This window comes from Acipenser ruthenus, chromosome 14 (genome assembly GCF_902713425.1).
Source record: "Acipenser ruthenus chromosome 14, fAciRut3.2 maternal haplotype, whole genome shotgun sequence".
Taxonomy (NCBI): domain Eukaryota; kingdom Metazoa; phylum Chordata; class Actinopteri; order Acipenseriformes; family Acipenseridae; genus Acipenser; species Acipenser ruthenus.
In genome coordinates, this window is record NC_081202.1 from 25,797,561 (window position 1) to 25,816,935 (window position 19,375).

At 35.7% G+C, this 19,375-nt stretch overlaps 1 protein-coding gene across 11 annotated transcripts in view; it reads right to left on the reverse strand.

Moving 5' to 3' along the window:
* The window catches only part of LOC117419806 (ankyrin repeat and sterile alpha motif domain-containing protein 1B-like), a 260,532-nt gene that overhangs the window by 42,748 nt on the left and 198,409 nt on the right, over positions 1–19,375 (reverse strand). For all 11 annotated transcript variants that reach the window (XM_058986231.1, XM_058986226.1, XM_058986225.1 and 8 more), the window contains 2 exons: positions 13,522–13,620; positions 11,260–11,412 (listed from right to left, as the gene is read on the reverse strand). In XM_058986231.1, coding sequence (XP_058842214.1) covers positions 11,260–11,412; positions 13,522–13,620 — 252 coding nt within the window. The remainder of the gene's footprint in view (positions 1–11,259; positions 11,413–13,521; positions 13,621–19,375) is intronic.

Sequence of the window (19,375 nt, forward strand, 5' to 3'; positions counted from 1 at the left end):
GTAAAAATAATGTGATATCTTGTAACAACTGTAAGTTGCCCTGGATAAGGGCATCGGCTAAAAAATAAATAAATAATAAAGCAAATTCATGGATCAAGATCATAGACAAACCTTTCTGATATTTTCCCTCACACCACTGCTGAAGCTTAATAGTGCTAGAGTTACGCACGTGTGTGCAGACAAAAGCATTAAAAAGACACAGAATTAGTATCTAATCCTAACCGTGTCACTATCATTGTGTTAGCTCAATGTGTTTCTTTGCTCTTTTAAATGGGAGTTCCAAAAACCCATAATTATCCGAAACACAGTATTCTTCAAAAACAAAGTAACTAATCTCGAAGAAACAAAATACACATTTTGGATAAAAACTCATAAAAACGCAAAAATCATCAATCATAAATTACACACAAAAACTATTTTAACAAAAAGAACACACACTAACAAGTGAAAAACAAAACACACTACAATTATTTTTATTTTTTTTACTTGAAATGGTACAATCAGTAAGACATAGGATTTCTAATATGTAATCTCTACCCAACAGGTTAACCAAAGTGTAAGACTAACATTATTTTGGGGGGAACAAAACATGCACAGAAGATCCCCCCCCCCCCCCCCCCCCATCACCCCTAAATGCCACCCGCCCCTAACTAGACCCTAAAGCATAATGATTTGCGAATGCACATTGCTGTGGTTTGCTAGACACCCCTCTACATGCTTGTTAAAATATTATAAGAATCACGATTCTACAAAACAGTTTAACCATGATTCTGCAGCACAGTAAAGATTTTGATCTTGGGTCGTTAAAGATGCTGGAGTACATTTTTATTCTGCAGTATTTACAAAAAAGTATGAATAATTAGTATTGAACATTTTCCATGTTATGCACACTGCCACTCAGTAACGAGAGACGATTTAGAATGAATGTATGCAATCAGTGACTTTGCCTTTGACTAGGTGTAATCTATTGTTTGTATTGCATATAATCGGATTCAGATACCTCCGGCATGACAATTGTTCTCATTTGATTTATACATTTGTTGACTGCTAACATAATTGACAGCTTCCATAATGTAATTAGTTAACTGCAACAAATGTTACAGTACTGCCCTGTGTGTGTGTGTGTGTCTGTATGCAAGATATAAAAACATCCTCCAGCACACTGAAATATATATATAGATATAGATATAGATATATTTCTCAAGAATGCTTCAGCAAATTATGATGCGTGGGGTTTTCACTTATCCCCTCAACAAGGTTTTGATTTTTTCCCTGTAAACTTAGGAAAGACTGAGCACGGTGACCCAGGAGTTTTATTATTCACACAGATCATCATCGTTTGTCTTCGCCAAATCAGAAAGAATTTGATACAAGTTAATTAAGAATGTGAAATATATAAAAATACGTTACCCTGAGGTTTTCAGAGTTAGGTCTAGGAACACAATTTATTCTGGGGACAACGTAAAAGGCAGTTGTATATTTATTATTAGAAAGACAAAGAAACATTCTGTTTACAAAATAGCTTAAATGACAGAATAATCTTATGGTAATGGCTGTGTTTACACATTGTTTCAAGGGAAGTGAACCAATCCTATGGTATGAATCTGCAACCCCCATTAAAGAAACAAGCTGCATTGCTGAGGCATGAACAAAAACCAGGAGGGACATCGGCCTTCCAGGACTGGAACTGCCCACCCCTACTGTAACCTGTATGCAGTGAATATGCCTTTCATACACAGTAACTATTTGCCTTTCCAAACCATAATCGTGACTCAACATACACAAATGCATACATTCCTGTTAAGTCTCATAGTTTTGTATGCACCATCCTTTATTTTATGTAATTTTAAAAATAAATAGCACACAAAACAATGACATTAGCCTACCTTGTGTTCAGTAATAATGGCCCTTTTCAGCTAATCTATTTTTAAATAGCAAGTAATGTACAGACAACTGGAGTGAGAAAATGAGCTATTCTGTTACCTAGCAACTATGCTGGGAACTATTGCTATGCACAAAATGCATAAGAGTGTAAGTTGAACTTAAAAGCAATAGGCCTGCAATGACCTTATGATTTAATACACTTTTAACAATGCCGCTGCATGGTTTTCATCAGTTTTTAATAATGCTGCCAATTATAACTTTGATGTATTTACACCATTACTGTTTTAAATTATATATATATATATATATATATATATATATATATATATATATATATATATATATATATATATACACACACATACACATTGCATACTTCTTAAATTCTTATAGAAACTGAAACAATAAAAAAACATTTTTAAATTCTTACTGACCTGGACAGCATTTCAAAGAAAATGGACACTTCAGACAGGTGTAAATCTAAATGTAATGCTTTAGAATCCAGAATGGTACAGTTGTGAAATGTGATGCATTGTAATACGTTTAGGATATCTCTGGATTAAACGGTGACCTCAAAAAAAAAAATAACCGTAGCTAAATATGACCCAAAATTCAGCATTACTGAAATGACCAATTTCAAGCAATTCACTATTTTATGATTTCTGTGTTATGAAAGTGTACATATAATGATGCAATCGATGACATTGGTTTGTATTATTTCCATACATATTCATTACTGTTATGTTCTGCTATTGTACCGTATGTGATATGACAGAGAGCTCTTATGGGCTTGGGCCCAGGTAAGGTATAGGAACTGGGGCTTTTAAAAGGTTGAAAACAGAGAGGAGTCCAATGTAGACAAGGATATGTGAAACTGGATGGCTGCTCAGTGCCTGTAATCCACAAAACTACAACTTCAGCTGGCATTTAATGCAATTTAATAGAGGAGCATCCGCTCAGAGACGCCAGAAGGACACACAGTTTGAAAAGCGAGAGTAGAAGGCTGGCAAAGAGAATAGGGGCTACAGATGCTAGGAATGAACTGTTTTTGCAGATAAGAGCAGATCTTTTAGCTTCACCTAACTAGCACCCAGTCCAGGTATGCATTCTATAGGTTCTATAACCTAGACCCAATATATAAAGCAGATCAAATAAAATCTTAATCAATCATTTTGCCCTAATTAAATTCTTATTATGCGTATATACTCATAAAAACATCATTATTTTATAATAGTTTTAGAGTGCATACCATCAGATGTATTTAATTATTTCTACATCAACAATAGAGTAGTTTGTCCATGGGGTTGAAAAGCGCAGTGGATACCACAAATACAATTTGTACGTGTTAATTAAAGTAAAATAACAGCTGCTGTAGATACAAATTCTCCACTAAAAATACACCATTCTCTAGAAGAGTCTCTCAGCATATTTGCACAAAGTTTAGGAGCTACTCAAATCCAAACCCGTGCTGTCATTTTTACTGACGTTGGTGATATACGCCTATATTTAGCGACTGTTGGAATTATATATATATATATAAATCCCTTCCTTAGCTGCTCAGAGGACAGTGGCCTAAAAAGGAAGACTTCTTGATCTGAAAGTTAATGTGTGTGGTACTGTAGCAGAGACAGTGCCTGATAAACTTCACTTCCTCTGCTGGGAATTTACTCAGGGAGGTAGTATTCCAATTCCTTCAGTCATGTGAATGTTACATTTGCACACATTTTAAAAGGAATATATTACATTCAACCATTCATAAAGGAGCAATCTGAATTGCCACCAGTAATACAGACTTTAACCACAATGCATTTTAATATATTATACTTAATTAAATATTTGGCTGCATGTTATTGTGAGATCATTAAGGGTCTACTATTCATCAGACCTCGACATTACAACCTTAAGGATAAATTCTGGCCAAATTAATTGTACAGCATATATATTCAGCTCTGATTTACTGGATCTGAATGTACACATAATTCAACTATAATGTATGGTTATCTTGCACTGAATACAAGATCAGAAACACATTACAGCAGGAATACATTGTGAATTATCCTGAAAAATCCAGATTAAATTATACTTAACAAAAAAAATGAATGATCTGCATAAAGAAAATGAAACCATGGCTATCACTGATCCTCCTCATTCAGATGACCATTCTTCTATAACTGCCTTTGTGTTCCACCAAGAAGCTTACATCTTGCCCTGACTTATTTAGTTTCAACAGAAAGCACATTTGGAAAGATGCACCATTTCAAAACTAATCAAAACTGACTCACCTGCCACCAGCTGCCGCTTCACAAAGAAGTTGAATTAGACAACGGTCTCAATCTTTTTCCAGAGAACTACCAAATAACATCTGCAGCTGAGACTTAGTACCTCACAGACACCTTTCTCTTTCTACGGATGACTCACACAGCAGCCCCAGCTCAGAGATAAAGAAGGCGTCAGATTGAAGTCAGATTCCCACTGTTTTTAATTGTGACGACAGCTTTAGAAATTAAAATACTGCTTTCTCTCGTCTTTTGCCAGGATCAAGTCTTGCATGAATATCTTCTGAGTGCTACAATGATTGTAATGACTCTGTCAGCAGCTCAGCTCAGCTCTGGTACATGCTCTGCTCTCTCTCTCTCTCTCTCTCTCTCTCTCTCTCTCTCTCTCTCTCTCTCTCCTACTCTCTATCCTACTCTCTCCCTCCTTCCTTCCTTCTCTCTCTCCCTCCCTCCTTCTCTCTCTCTCCCTCCTTCCTTCCTTCCATCCTTCTCGCTCTCTCTCCCTCCCTCCCTCTCTCCCTCCCTCCCTCCCTCTCTCTCTCTCTCCCTTCTTCCCTCTCTCTCTCTCCCTCTCTCTCTCTCTCTCTCTGTTACTATGGATATTCTGCCACATCTAGGAGACAAAATCTTGCATGCTCCCTCACAGCACAGGTGACTGGAGTGCATTGCCTGTTCTGCAGCTTTTCCCTAAGGCAGCACAGTCCTGCAATCATTTAAATGCTCCTCTGCACTACTGCTATTTTCTTAAAGCTCTGCAAGACATCCTTTGTGTGGGAATGAAGCTTTAAAAATGACTGCAGTTCCAATGAATGACTTGATTGAAAGCAACCGCTGAACACACCGGTACTCTACTGCAGTCATGCATAGCAAATGATAATCTCATTATTAATAATCCTGCTTATTCTTAATTTACCAATTAAGAGCCCATCTTATTATTAGATTGGACATATTGATGTGTTTATGGAACAATTTAAACAAATCAATGTTATTTTTCTTTACATCTTTTTTTTTTTTTTTTTACAGCAAACAAAGGAATATATGGTTGTCCACACTGTCGGACTGCATAATATAATCCACAATCTACTTGGTAACAGTCCAAGCAAAACATGTTTTTGAACTATGTGATTACCACTGTATTTTATATGTATGACACAATATTGCATTTGACCCACTATAGCACATAATTGTCCAGTTACCCTGCCATTCAGTTCCAGTTATGAACAAATTATGTAGGTACTGGCATGCTAATGGAACAAAATCCAATTTACTGTCCCAGGTGTGACTATGAGCACATCTGATTATGCTGTATTCTGCTGCAGTAGCCAAAAAAAGAAGACTGGTCCCTATAATAACTATTTCTCCCCTTTTTCTTTTTTTGTAAACCTTTTTAATCTTTTGCGGCCAAAAAGAAACGAGAATGCATTTGTATACCTTCAAATAGCAAATCAAATCTCTTACAGCTTTGAAAAGAAGAATCAGACTGTGAGGATGTACAGTATACAGTCTTCTGTGTTTTTGACTAATACTCATTCTATTTGCATGATAAACCTTCTAATTAATGCATTTAACAAAGGTGACAATAAAAATGTTTTAATGCATTTAGAACACATTTATTTCAAATAAACCTTTTTAACTAATATCAGGTGAGGCATGGGGCACACAAGACACAACCAAGTTCTGTTTGAAATAATATTGTATAGCTTCAGAGCCAGCTAAATTTGTCCTACTAAAAGTCAGTTAAGATAATGATCAGTCAAGTGGTGCCTGTTCAAGCATTAATGCAATCAGCTTTTACGTGTTATCCGAAGGCTGGCTCTTCTTCAGCCTTGTGAATAATAAGTATTAGCTACTCAAAGTGACATCTATTGACACGTCCATGTTTAGTGCACAGTGATGAGGTCATACACCAGATCATTATTACTATTCTCCCTTTATTGCAGAAATCTGCTATTTTTGTCAATCCCTGATTTAAAGGCATTTTAATAGAGAAACGAGGGTGATGGGTACAGACTTAGACTAGCCTATAGTCCTGTTCACTGCAACCCTGCCAAGCAGCAAGTGGAGCACATAAAGAATGAAGCTATGGTTTGCCCTGGGGCATCCATAATCCTTATCACAAAATACACCTTTCACCTAGACATCATCATCATCATCATCATCATCATCATCATCATCATCATCATCATAATATTAATAATATCTTTATTTTTATATAGTACCTTTCATAGTGGACCACCATCACAAAGCGCTTTACAGAGGTAGGCTGTGAACTGTGCATTATATGCAGAGTCACTTACAATAGGTCACTGATTTAACATCTCATCAACATTTAATTTAAACAATCCTTTAAAACACAAATACAGCTAGTAAAATAAAATAAACATTTTAGACCAAATCTCAGACCACTCTATCCTTTCAGTTTCTTTGGAGGCCTATAACCAACTCTTTATAGTTCTTAAATAGGTTGATTTCTCGGGGGAACTTGCAGCATTACACAAGCTCATCTGTGTTTCAACACTTACATTATACCATGTATTTGGCCCTTTGTCTCTTTAGTGCATTCACTTACAGTACCACACATGCAGAGTTAAAGAAAAACACTGCTGTTTGTATCATTTTGATAATTAATAATAAATTAATAATACATTTTGATAATTAATAATACATTTTGATAATTAATAATACATTAATAATACATTTTGATAATTAATAATACATTAATAATACATTTTGAGCACCAGTGTGGGGTCCTTATCGTTTAAGATTTTTCTACTTAAACCAAAATCCTACAGCACCATGTTATAAGTCTTAAAAGCTCCCTGCATCTAGCTTACCATGTTTTGTATACAGTAGATTAAAATATATTTGACACCATTCTTATACATCAATGGCTTTAACATGTTAAGAACTCAGATTAATCTGGTATTATGCACTATTTGTACTATAAACAGGTTGCCTCTAAGATATTCATATATACAAATTCCAAGCACTGTGCTTGAATATCTGTGTGTATGTATTTGTTAAAATCAAACTTCAGAGGAGTAGATACACTAGCTAAATATAAAGTGAAAAAACACAGATGGAAATCTGCACTGTACACTGATGAGGTCTCTATAGCAACCAGTAGCTGTCATGGCAACAAGTTATTTACATAAAGAAAAGTTGTTATTACTTAATTGATGCCATTTATAGTACTATTCATTACAACATTTGTAATCACTTCCTGTGTACAGAGTTGAATACCAACCATGCTATGTAGCAAAGGGCGACGGGCCAAACCTAGTTAATATTTATATGAAAATTATACAGTGGTTAGGGCTCTGGACTCTTGACCGGAGGGTTGTGGGTTCAATCCCCAGTGGGGGACACTGCTGTTGTACCCTTGAGCAAGGTACTTTACCTAGATTGCTCCAGTAAAAACCCAACTGTATAAATGGGTAATTGTATGTAAAAATAATGTGATATCTGTATAATGTGAAATAATGTATAATGTGATAACTTGTAACAATTGTAAGTCGCCCTGGATAAGGGCGTCTGCTAAGAAATAAATAATAATAATAATAATAATTGAGAAAATGATACATTACAATATTAATATGTATACATATTTTAAATTATTTAAACAAATATTAATTGAACACATACTATTTCTAAGATCAGACCACCAGAATAATACTTGAAACAAAATGGTACTAGGAAAATGAAAGTACAGTAATCCGTCGCGTATCTGACTGCGGTGGGACCAGAGTAAGGGCGGATATGTAAAAAGGTGGATAAATGATTCCTGTTTTAAATACCATTATACACAGCTGTAACAATTACTATATTTACACAGTTATTGTTATGAGATTCAGCTTTCATTAGCTCCCCTAAATCCCTTGTTTAGAAAGATACAGGGTATTAATGCTTGTGACAGGGTAGCCATCTGCCGTGTGGGTGCGTGCATTCTCTGCTGAGTGACAGGCAGGAGATTGAGACGGAGGTTGAATGTGATACACCCCACAGGCGATCAGGATTTATTTACATATCAACACACTGAACAGCTCACGTGACACTACCAGCAATGGTTGCAGACGGAGCACATACAACACAGTGTACGAAAACTTTGGTAGGATCTACAATCTCTGAACTAATCTTCTCTTTTCAATAATAAACTAATGTAGCTGATGAGATTGATCATGGCAGATAAACGGATGGGGCAGATATGTGACAGGCGGATATGCTACGAGCGAAGTCGCCGAATGTCAATCCACACCAGACACGACTTGGAAACGATCCAAAAGACTGGAAATAAATACATGACCCCGCCCATGCATTCCTATTGGACATACTAGAGATGGGCTGTCCCATTACAAAACAGGTCTTGGTTTGATAGAAGTTACCACCCTGACCTCCAGCAACTACATTGTAAAATAAAGGTTGGACTTGTAAAATCTATATATCAAAGTTATTGAACATCCCTATATATCCAACAGTTTTATTGTTACCATATATCATTAGTAATTGTACAGTTGTACTCGTAGTAGTAGTATTTTTTTTTCGTGGTACTAGTAGTCTGATTTGAAGCCTGGTACATCTGTCAGCAGACAGCTGGACAATAGTAGAATAGTTGAACTGATATTTTCAACAAAATAATTTTATTGTTATACATTTTGATATGCAGCTTACTGCAATCTCAATTGTGTTTCTTTAAAAAGTTCCTTCATTGATCCTTTTTATTAACTTATTTAAGTATTTTAAAGTGCAATATTATTATTATTATTATTATTATTATTATTATTATTATTATTATTATTATTATTATTATTATTATTATTATTATCTGTGTTATTATGCAGACCGCTTAACTTGTATTACTACCGATGCTGTTCTGCAAATCTATTTTTCTACTTTATCGTAAACGCTATTGAAGACTGTGACGCATCAGATCATGGGTGAGTGTTTGTGCCGTCTCTGACTTAATTTACATAATTATACAAAGAACAAGGTTGTGTGCCATGGCAAGACGCAAGACTTTTATTTAGTTTTTCCTTTTAAAACAGTCCGGTGAACAGATATGGCTCATAATCTTCAAAACTATGAGTTTGGTAATGTTGGGATGTGTCACATAGAATACACTTTGTTTTACAACATATAGAATAGTAGGACCTCGATAATATTTTTGTTTATTTGGTGAAACTCTTTATGCATATGTTAAGTTTAAGTGTATGAAAAGACTTTGTCACAGATTTGTGTCACAGAACAATTTAATGAACAAAATGTATCATGCGGGACCTTTTTTGTGTCATTTTTAAAAGCCAGCAAAAGTGCAAATTTTTCATTTAAATGCTGGATATATAGACTGCATGTATGCTCCGGTTTATTTTTGCTTATTAATAAACCTATTTTTATGCAACTTGCATAATCGGAAAGGAAATGTCTAGGTGCTGCTAAATGCACCACCTGCAAGCCCCTTACTGGTACTACATAAAATTATGAACTTGTTTTGAGGTGTGACGTGTTTTGAGGTGTGTGTTTGACGTGTTTCAAGGCTGTTAACCTTGCTTCTGATTGGTCAGTTTCATTCCAGTAGCGTGACGAAAAAAAAAAAATAGAAACAGGTTCTATTTTAGCGACGCAACATTCTCAAAGCGCTCGTGTCGCTTGCAGCGGGTGTGGATACTCCCATTTGACTGCAGTGACTTCTAAATTATTCACTTGCGTTCAGTGTGGATGCAACTTAAGACAATGTGCCATCACATTTTGTAATCTCTGGTTCTTCTGATTCGTTATTCATGGCTTTAGTACAATCCACTGGGAAACAGCCATCAACAGTGTAATTCAGTTGATTCATGGTGACGGACGTTATAATGCACAGATGACCACAACAACAGAAAAGGGTTAGATTTAGGGCTGCAATGAAGATGTGGTCTGAATTGTGATGACTAATTTCTGCAAGCATATAGAATTCAGTGAACCATACTGATTTCAGGATATACACTAAAAGACACGCCAAAGAAAAAATGCTTGTGTAAGGATTTAACATATCCACCATATACAGCATAGAATTAACTGCAGCACATTTATATAATGGTTTCGATTTGTTTTTGCCCATTTCCTTTGAATGTCTAAACTTTAACAAAGAAACACCAGAACCACCTAGTGGAACAAGATCTTACTGCAGTTAGTCAATACAGTCTCACCATTTTTAAAAACAATTTAAATTAAAAGATTCTGATGTGCCAAGATAATTTTGTCTTTCATATGCTTGAAATACTTAATCAAAACAAAAAAAAAAAGTATTATAATTACAATATAAAATATTATAAAACATGAACACACATACAGTTCAGTATAATTTACAGGCCTCTTTAACAACCAACATCTAAAACTATACTACTTATTAAATATAAGGCACCATGTGTCTAAAAGTGAGTCATTAACTAAAATACTGATTTTATTTTAATATGATTCTGTCAGGAAAATCTGGATTGATATGATACTGTGCTTTGTAAGTTTTTATCTATTTCTTTAATGTAAGTGATTCTGGTGATCCAGTGGTTTAGATTCAATTCTTACTATTGCCCTCTACAGGACGTTCCTGTTCCAAAGCACAGTTTGAGGTATTACACATTCATATAAAACAGTATCATATTTTTCACTGTATTATATTTTAATGCACTAAAATATTTTGTTGTTGTTGTGGGGTTTAAAAAAATAAGTGATCACACAGACAGTGCAGTAAAACTGATCCTAGGATCCCAGCTTCTGTATTTTTTTATCCAGTAATCTCCCTGCTGAGTGTAACACTGATTGATCAAGATCTCATTAAATCCAGATGCTTTGTGCTTGGAAAGGCACAATGCTATTCTATCAAGCTTGGCGATTGCAGTTAAAAGATGACAGGAGAGACAAAGCTACAGCATCTGACAGGTTTATCCAATTCCAGTATAAATATAAAAGACAAGAACTAGTGCTGCATAGAAATAAGGCACTTTGGTGTCACAGGATTTTTACAAAAAGCTGCAACAGCACATACTGTGCTCTTGAGACACCATGTTACAGTAACCTGTGTTTAAGACACTGCTGAAAATAGAGAACTGGCACTCAGGCAACTTACATTGATGAGCTCAATCTCCCAGATCTTTTTTACAAGGTCCATCGACGTATAGCCATTGATTAGAAAGGACTTTGTGTAATCACCCAAATCTATTGATTCCAACCATTCTGCTACTGAAGTTGGATTGTTTCCATCATATCCAATCGGTCTCACCTGAAATACAGAAAACACACATTGACGGTTAGTAACTTTCTTTCATTTTCACCAGTTCACCATTTCTCAGTGTCGACTGTAAATATTGCGCTAATGCTGATGTCAAACTCCTGCAATATGTTTTTACACAGTACATAAGCCTTGTGTAATACAACACAGATCAATCTGTAGAGACAACAGTATGCTTATGTAAAACAAAAAAATCGTTTTCCAGACAGCCAGGGAAATTGCTCAGTTAAGAATACAAGTTTTAAGATTTTTTTTTTTCTATTTTTGTAAGCTCTCTTCTTCAAGATCTAATACATGGAAGCATTCACCCTTATGTTGTGGGACAGCTATAGATCCTGATTTAAAATTGTGAACCACCAGGTAAACAATGTACCAAATATCTCCCTAAATTGAATCTCAGTGAGTTTAACTTCACTAAAAGGCACATTGCCAAGCGATAATACAGTAGCTATGCAGCAAGAGCATAATACCAGTGTATTTTTATTAAATGGCTTGCATAGAAGACAAATAACTAAAGTTGTATTTGTCAAGGTAATAAACCCCTCTGCCGGACACTGCTTGTTGACTCTAATAATTAAAGCTTGTCAGAAACTTCTAAATCATTTTCTGGATTTCAGAAAAGTTTGGCTTACTGTATAAAGTAGTAGCATATTGTAGAATTGTAATGGCACTGTTTGCAAAGCTCTTTAAGCTAACAGTGGTGCCCCTTGCCCTAGCCCTAACCTGCCAGACGGTTCCCCCTCCCGGAAATGAAATGCCTCGTCCCAGCAGGGATATCCTGCCCCACAATCGGGTTACATTTTATACTCAAATATAATTCATTGGTGTGAGATTTGTACATTCTGTAAAAAGTATTACTCTTATGTGTAGTGTACTTTATAAGACAACAGTTTGATGTAATAAAAAAACATTTGAAAAACAACCTACTGTAAGAACATCATGCACTGTGTCTGTAATGAAAATTAAACTTAACTACATACACTGTTACCATGACAACTGAAATGTCATATTTAAAAAGGGATACCTCCTCCATCTTCTGTATCAAAAATATCAACCACTGAAATACAGTTGCTGCAATGGCTTATATACCATTTCAGAATATGCCATAAATTATAGTTTGATACCTTTGCAGTGACTGATCAACCCAAGCAAATACTTTTGACCTCTGGTGATAGACACAAGAATGAACGGCAGGTGCATTATTTGCTATGAAGTAGGATAACATGTTTTCTGAGAGTGTCCAACACTTATAGGGTATTTACAATTCCAAGTCTGTGCTGAGTCACCTTGGATTTAAAGATTCTTATCAGTATGGAGTCATCAGGCAGCCTGTTTTAATGTCAAGGTTGGCAAGTCTATGGTTTTATATTATACAAATATAAATCAACACCTCCCCAATAAAAAGTACAGCTCGTTTTATTCGTATTCAAGTCAAAACTCGAGATTGAAATGTGTTAAGATTTTTTTTTCACTTCACGTTAGATGGCTTGTGAAATATAAATGCATGTGCAAAACAGAACAGACAACATTAACGGTATCTGTATTTTGTAAATCATGGTCTCTTATTGGCTAAACCAGGTCCCACGGTTTAGAAAGCGAAGGCTACACAAGAACAAGGCAACACATTGGTTTGCCTTTTTCTTCCTGAGCAGTCACATTCCTCTCACACCCTGCTTGAGCAGCAAAGCGATCTTGAGTAGATTAACATATGGCAGCAAACTCCCTTCCTGTGTGACTTTCCAGAGTTCAATGGTTGTTGATGCTCTTTCCACTACTCACTTTAATCACTGCCACTGTTCTGAAACCAAATGTGCCAAAGTCAACTGTAATGTATTCAAAATTGATTCTACGAGGAATTTCAACGTCATAACATTGACAATAAAAAAAGAGCAATACATGTAGCATGCCTACATGAACAAGTGTTTCAGAACTGTTCAAATGGCAAAGCTTAATTTCTTAGATATTCTAAAACTAGATTGTTTTGAACCTAATACAGTTTGACTCTGCATGACCCCATCCCAGCAGTGTTGATATTGAGCCCTATCTGTTTTATTTCAGACAGATTATAGTCAAGCTGCGCTGCCCTGTGAGTGGACTCACCCTCGGGAGGAGACGGATTGCCTGTAGAAACCGCTGTCTGTGTGCAGAATTAAGGATTCCAATTTCAAGCAAGTCCTGGTCTTCAACAACGTTGCTTCCCTAAAATAAAATAAAAAATAAAAAAGACAAATGATTTGCTTCCTATATTTGGATTTCATTTCAACCCAAGCAGGCTTCATCTCCATTTGAAGAACCTCAAGATAGTTAGTCAGCAGCAGGTGAATGGTAGCTGCTCAGCTCCCAAGCTGTCTTGATCGGAAATGTTAATTAAGGAGAACTATGTCCCTGTTTTGAGATCCAGTGCAGCAACTAATATTTGCATTGTTAAACATATACTGTGTACATAATTAAACATTTGCAGGTTGTGTTACATTACATTGCAGAAAAAATACCATATTCATAAAATTGGGTCCCATTGATAATCACTTTAATCCAGCTGCATAGAAAAAAAGAAGAAAATAGAAATCACTGTGTTTTTTTTTTTTTTTTTTTTTAATAAGACCCCAGCTATGTTGTTGCTTAGGGAACTATATACCTTAATGTCAGTTGCCAGCTCCAAAAGATGCCTATTTCAGCTTACTGTAGATCAATTTTAAAGCTCAAAGTAACTGAGCAGATAAAATGCATCCAAGACCCCTCTTTTTGCCCAAAAGTTTAATAATGTCGACCTACATAGTGAACACATTTCTTTAAAGTTCATAACTTGTTTGCAAACTGCTGATTTTCATTTAACAGTCTGTGTTGTGATTTTTAACCCACGTTTTGTACATTTATTTCGTAGACAGTAAGATGGAAGTACATTTACTTCCAATTTGTAGGCACGGGCTGTTCTTCAAATTAATACAAGTGATTAGCAGAACATGCCTTTTCATAAAAATCACCCTACCGTTATTTTTATAGAAATAACACGCACATACAGTTTTTAAATGCAAAACAACCTGCATATAAATTACAGTACTATAATGCATGTCTCAGTAAACAATTGTAAGGAACAAAGCTGAAATAAAGACAAAATATGAATTAAAGTGGATAGCATTGAAAATACAGGTATTGAGTGTTTTTTGTTTTTTTTTAAGATACTGTAGTATTTGGGAGTACAGATTAGGCTTGCCTGTCCCAAATAGGATGGCAATCATCCAGTTTATGAGCATGCATCTAAATTACTTGTTTTTGATAGGCTAGAGAAAACCATGTTGTTACTTACAGCACTATTCTCTTTCGGCATGTGTATATGTCCATGTATATTCTGCAAACAATACAGTGAGCTGAAGTTTAATTTTTGAAGTCAAGAATTTTATACCATTTGCTTTTCATTTACAATGTCTTTGTTGAACCAAGAGCACAGTCTAGAGCAAAACACCTCCTCTTGGGATATAATTAGAAACGAGCACCAGTACATTTTCAGAGAAAGTCAGATTGTTGAGCTCCCATCTGTGTGGTCCACCTGTGTGAGATTTTCTAATCAAAGTTTTCTTTTGGGGCGTCCGGAAGAGATGTAAACCATTGCAGTACTAAACGTTGCACTGAGAGAAGTCTACTGTATGTACCTGTTACAGTATAAATAATATAAAATTAGGTGAATGGAACCTCATTGGAAGGCAGAGACAATTAAACCAGTAACTCACTCAGTGTAATTATAAAAAAAACACACACACACACACACATAGCGAAACAGTAGGTATTAGTGTGTAGAAAATTATTCATTGTGGGATCTACTCAATTGCTCTAAGGAATTAATAATTAAGTGTGGCAGCGGTTTAGACCAATTGAATCAGTTGGGTCTCCAGTAACAGACCCAATATTTATCTGTCAAAACACATGAAATTAAGGGAACGTGTTAGTCCAGAGTGTTCTAGATTGTACTTGCAGTGATTGAACATAAATCTATTCCAACCCTTTGTTTTAAAAAACACAAATTACATTACCATAAATATTTGATTTGTTTTTAAATAGAACACTACATAAACGCTCCAGGTTTGCACGGCTGTATGATCTGCATGAAAGCACTGGAGGGGCCACTGGCAGAATGGTGCTGGGAATGAAACAGGACACGATTTTGCGGTGCACAAACACCCACATCCACTAATGTGTTTACAATCCAAGCAGGTTACTAGAGCTTTAAAGTCATGGTTACGCTGGGCTTTATTACCATCGCTTTAGTTTCTCACTGAATCTACACTGGATACCTGGTCCGTAACCTACACAGGCCCCTGTGCAGGGGGAGCCGATGCAAAGATTCCATCAGGTTATCTTCATACCCCAGGGGGAGTATTCTTCAAACATGGCAGTAGGTCGAACAATAATGGCAGAGATAAATTCTGATACAGCAGAGGCACTCAATTGATGCGAGTAAAATAATGTAACTACATTTACCACACTCCCAAGTCGTTAATCACCTCTCAGGAAAAACAATTCCCTGGTAAATTGACCAGGCAGTGCATCCTTTACTGGATTCAGAATAACAGGGATAAACCTTCTCCTTATCGTTGTCTGTTGTGGTTTACACTGATGGCATTACCTTTCCTCCACTTGAATCTCTGGTGCAAGCGCTGCTTCTGACATTAAATTAGTTTGTTTGCGTAGGCCTGGTCCAATACTGTCATATTAATTATGTTTTTTTCCCTCTCTCCTGTTTTCCCTCATGAGACCATCTTAATTGCTTATAGTTTATGTGTGTCTGCCAGTAACAGGCTGCCTTCACCTGCTAGGGGCAGGTATAAAAGAGCCTTTTATTTCTTGTGCCGAGTTCCAATCAGACCGTTCTTGTTTAATCATCTGTTCTAAAGTGGTCCAAAAATATCTCCAACAACTGTTCTCAAGACTTAACTAGGGAATGCTGCCAGCACACTTAAACATAGCTCGTGGCTGTCCAATGTATTTTTACTACCTTGTTTATTATATATTAGTATAGCATATCACGTTATGTAATGGCAGAGTTTTCACAGCCAGGGATTGGGATATAATCATCTAACAACAGTCTGTATAATACTAATTTTGTGATTTGCTGAAAAATAAATGTAAGTGATAGTTTCCTTTCTATAGGTTAAAAAGGAACACCTATAATTCTACCAGAACTGTTTCCTGAAATGCCTATTGTGCTCTTTAAAAATCTGGTATATGCACTTATTATCTGTTAGAGAGCAATTAAGTAAATATCTGTCCTTCACTGATTGGCACATAATGAACTAGGATGCAGAATTGTGTCTCTTGCTAATAATGCAAAATAAATATATTCTGATCCACTCAACAACAACAATTGTGGTCACAAAATACATGAACTGTTGATGCCTGGTCTGCAGTTTGGGTTCACTATGAGTTTATCACAATTTATCTCTGACCAGGAACATCTGCAGTACTTGTGTGATCAATCAGCAATAGCACCCTGTTCTCTACCTAGAGGGGGCGTTCTGGGTGAACAATACCTGCAGCACTGAATTGAATCCTGTACACTAAGCTAATCAACTACTGCTTACTCATAACGTGACAGGCACTGGTGCAGGATAACAGCACACAGTCCCTCAGGTTCTGCTGAACTCCACTAGTAGTCACTGTGGGTGATACTGGAAAGAAATCTTACTAAGAGGAACATGTAAGGGAATTTAAGGTAAATTCAACAAAATATTATATCTGGAATACCATCAGTCAAGAAAAATAAAATGAATTATATTATATATGTATGTATGTATGTATATAATGTATTGACAAAATAAAAACAAAATTACTACAGGATACTGTAGAGTGTATTTTAAGTTTCTTTGAGCTAAAGCAGTATAGAAGTATTTGGCGCAAGACAAATGACGAACCAAATATTAGGGACTCATTAGGATTTTAAAATAACTGCAAACCCAGATTGCTAATCATTATTTGTGCTGGGAAAAAAATAAATAAATATACTCTCTAAATAGAACAATTTGAGCTAATGGGGTAAACACACTATGCCATGTGAATGTCTGAAGTGTATTTAAACATTTTGTACACTACAGTGCTGTACATGAACACACCTAACAAAGGCTTGATCTAGTGTATCTCAAATGTGTAGAGTATATTGCCAACAGGGCATATATTACAGACAAGTTTATGTTAAAAGAGTACACACACAACAATATACATCTTAATATAAATGCTATACTTCCGGCTTAACAACCCTTACATGTAGCAGCCCCCCAATTAATACAGGTTATTAGTTACGGGAAAGAAAATGACATCCTGAAAGACTCGGCACAATGCAACATTTACCACTGTCAGTGTGGTAGCTCTCACGGTAGCTTGCTTCCATTTATAACAGTAAACATGTTAATCCCCTTCCCTCTGGCAGGCTGTTATTCTTATTGGTTTTGGCAGTCTTTGTCACCAGAAAGCCAAGCCTGTTAAAACAGCTCATTAAAAATGATCTCCTTGCTTTTCAAAAATCACCCCCCATTTTCTGCTGGGGGATACGACTGCTAATCTAACAAGAGATCCTAGTTTCCTTAACCTTTCATCTACAAGCACATAGTATATAGCTCCTTGGTATCTAGACTGCCACAGGATTGCAAGAGAAACTGGACTTTGTTTGTTTGTGGTGGAAAGGTTGTTCAACTAAAAACATCTCAGCAGACCACTGTAGGAGATAGATTTAACAGGGATTTTAATGATGCAATGTTAATGACAAGACAAAAATAATGGTCTTTAAATGATTACAACACTTTTGGTACTGTAAACAAATTAGGTAGCTGTATGAGACAGGATATAAAAGTACATACAATGTTCGCCAACAACTGGAACCTTTTGCATTATATACAGTATAGAATAAACAAGAGCATGTCTAGCCAAACATCAAAATCAACTCAGTTCATGATCAAAATATGTGTGTTTTTTTATAACAGTTCAAGTGCTTTTTCGCGCAAACATTTTCAGGTAAGGGAGTTAAACGCTACACAAAAGCACAATCTGAACTTATAAAACATCTTTCTTTGGGTTTTTTTTTAACTCGCTCGCTGCTTTGAAATTAATACTGATCATTGCCACTAATAGTCCAAAATAATGCTAAAATAACGCAGATTTTTATTTGATATTACAACCCCATTCACCCTTAAGGCTGTTGTGCAGCAGTAGTCATTTCTCTCACCATGAGCCACGCCTTTAAGAAGTGCATTAGGGGGGCAAAATCTGCCAGCCTCTTTCCAGAGAAGAGACTACATTTTCTGGTGATAATGATTGTGACAACCGCATTTCTATTGAAATATCGAGCCCAGCCAGTAACTGTCAAACATCCAGACACTGCTCAGTATTTTTTCCCCATGTGAATGGAAACAGGCTATTCTACAGACAAAAATAACAAAAATATAAAACAAGAAAATATCAATTCTTCATTAAAAGGTATGTGTTTAAAACCAAGCGGAACATTAAACTGTTAGATTTAATGAAAACAGTCATCTGGAATGTAGCCCGTTTTTTTTTTTAAGAGTCATCTCTCAAACGATATGCACGCACTTGAGGTCTAAGTTTGTTATGTAAAAATTATAATTAGCTTGTCCGCAAGGGCAGAGGAAAGCTCTTAACATTTTCTATCGAAATGTTTTGTTTTCTTTTTCTTTGGCATTACCAACATTTTGAAGGATGCTGAAATGTCACAATTTAAATCAGCATAGCTTCATGTTGCTTTTACATTTATCAGTTGGAAAGAAATATATATTTTGGTGTATGAATGCATGCATGTGTGTGGTCTCATGTCTGTTAAGTTACATAATGGTAATAATGATAATGGTACTTGTTTTTCATTTAAAGCTTTAGTGAAAAGATGTATTTATTTTAAACAGTGTTCAATAAATAAAATCTAATTTATTTCCGTCCTCCATTATGAAAGAAAATGGAC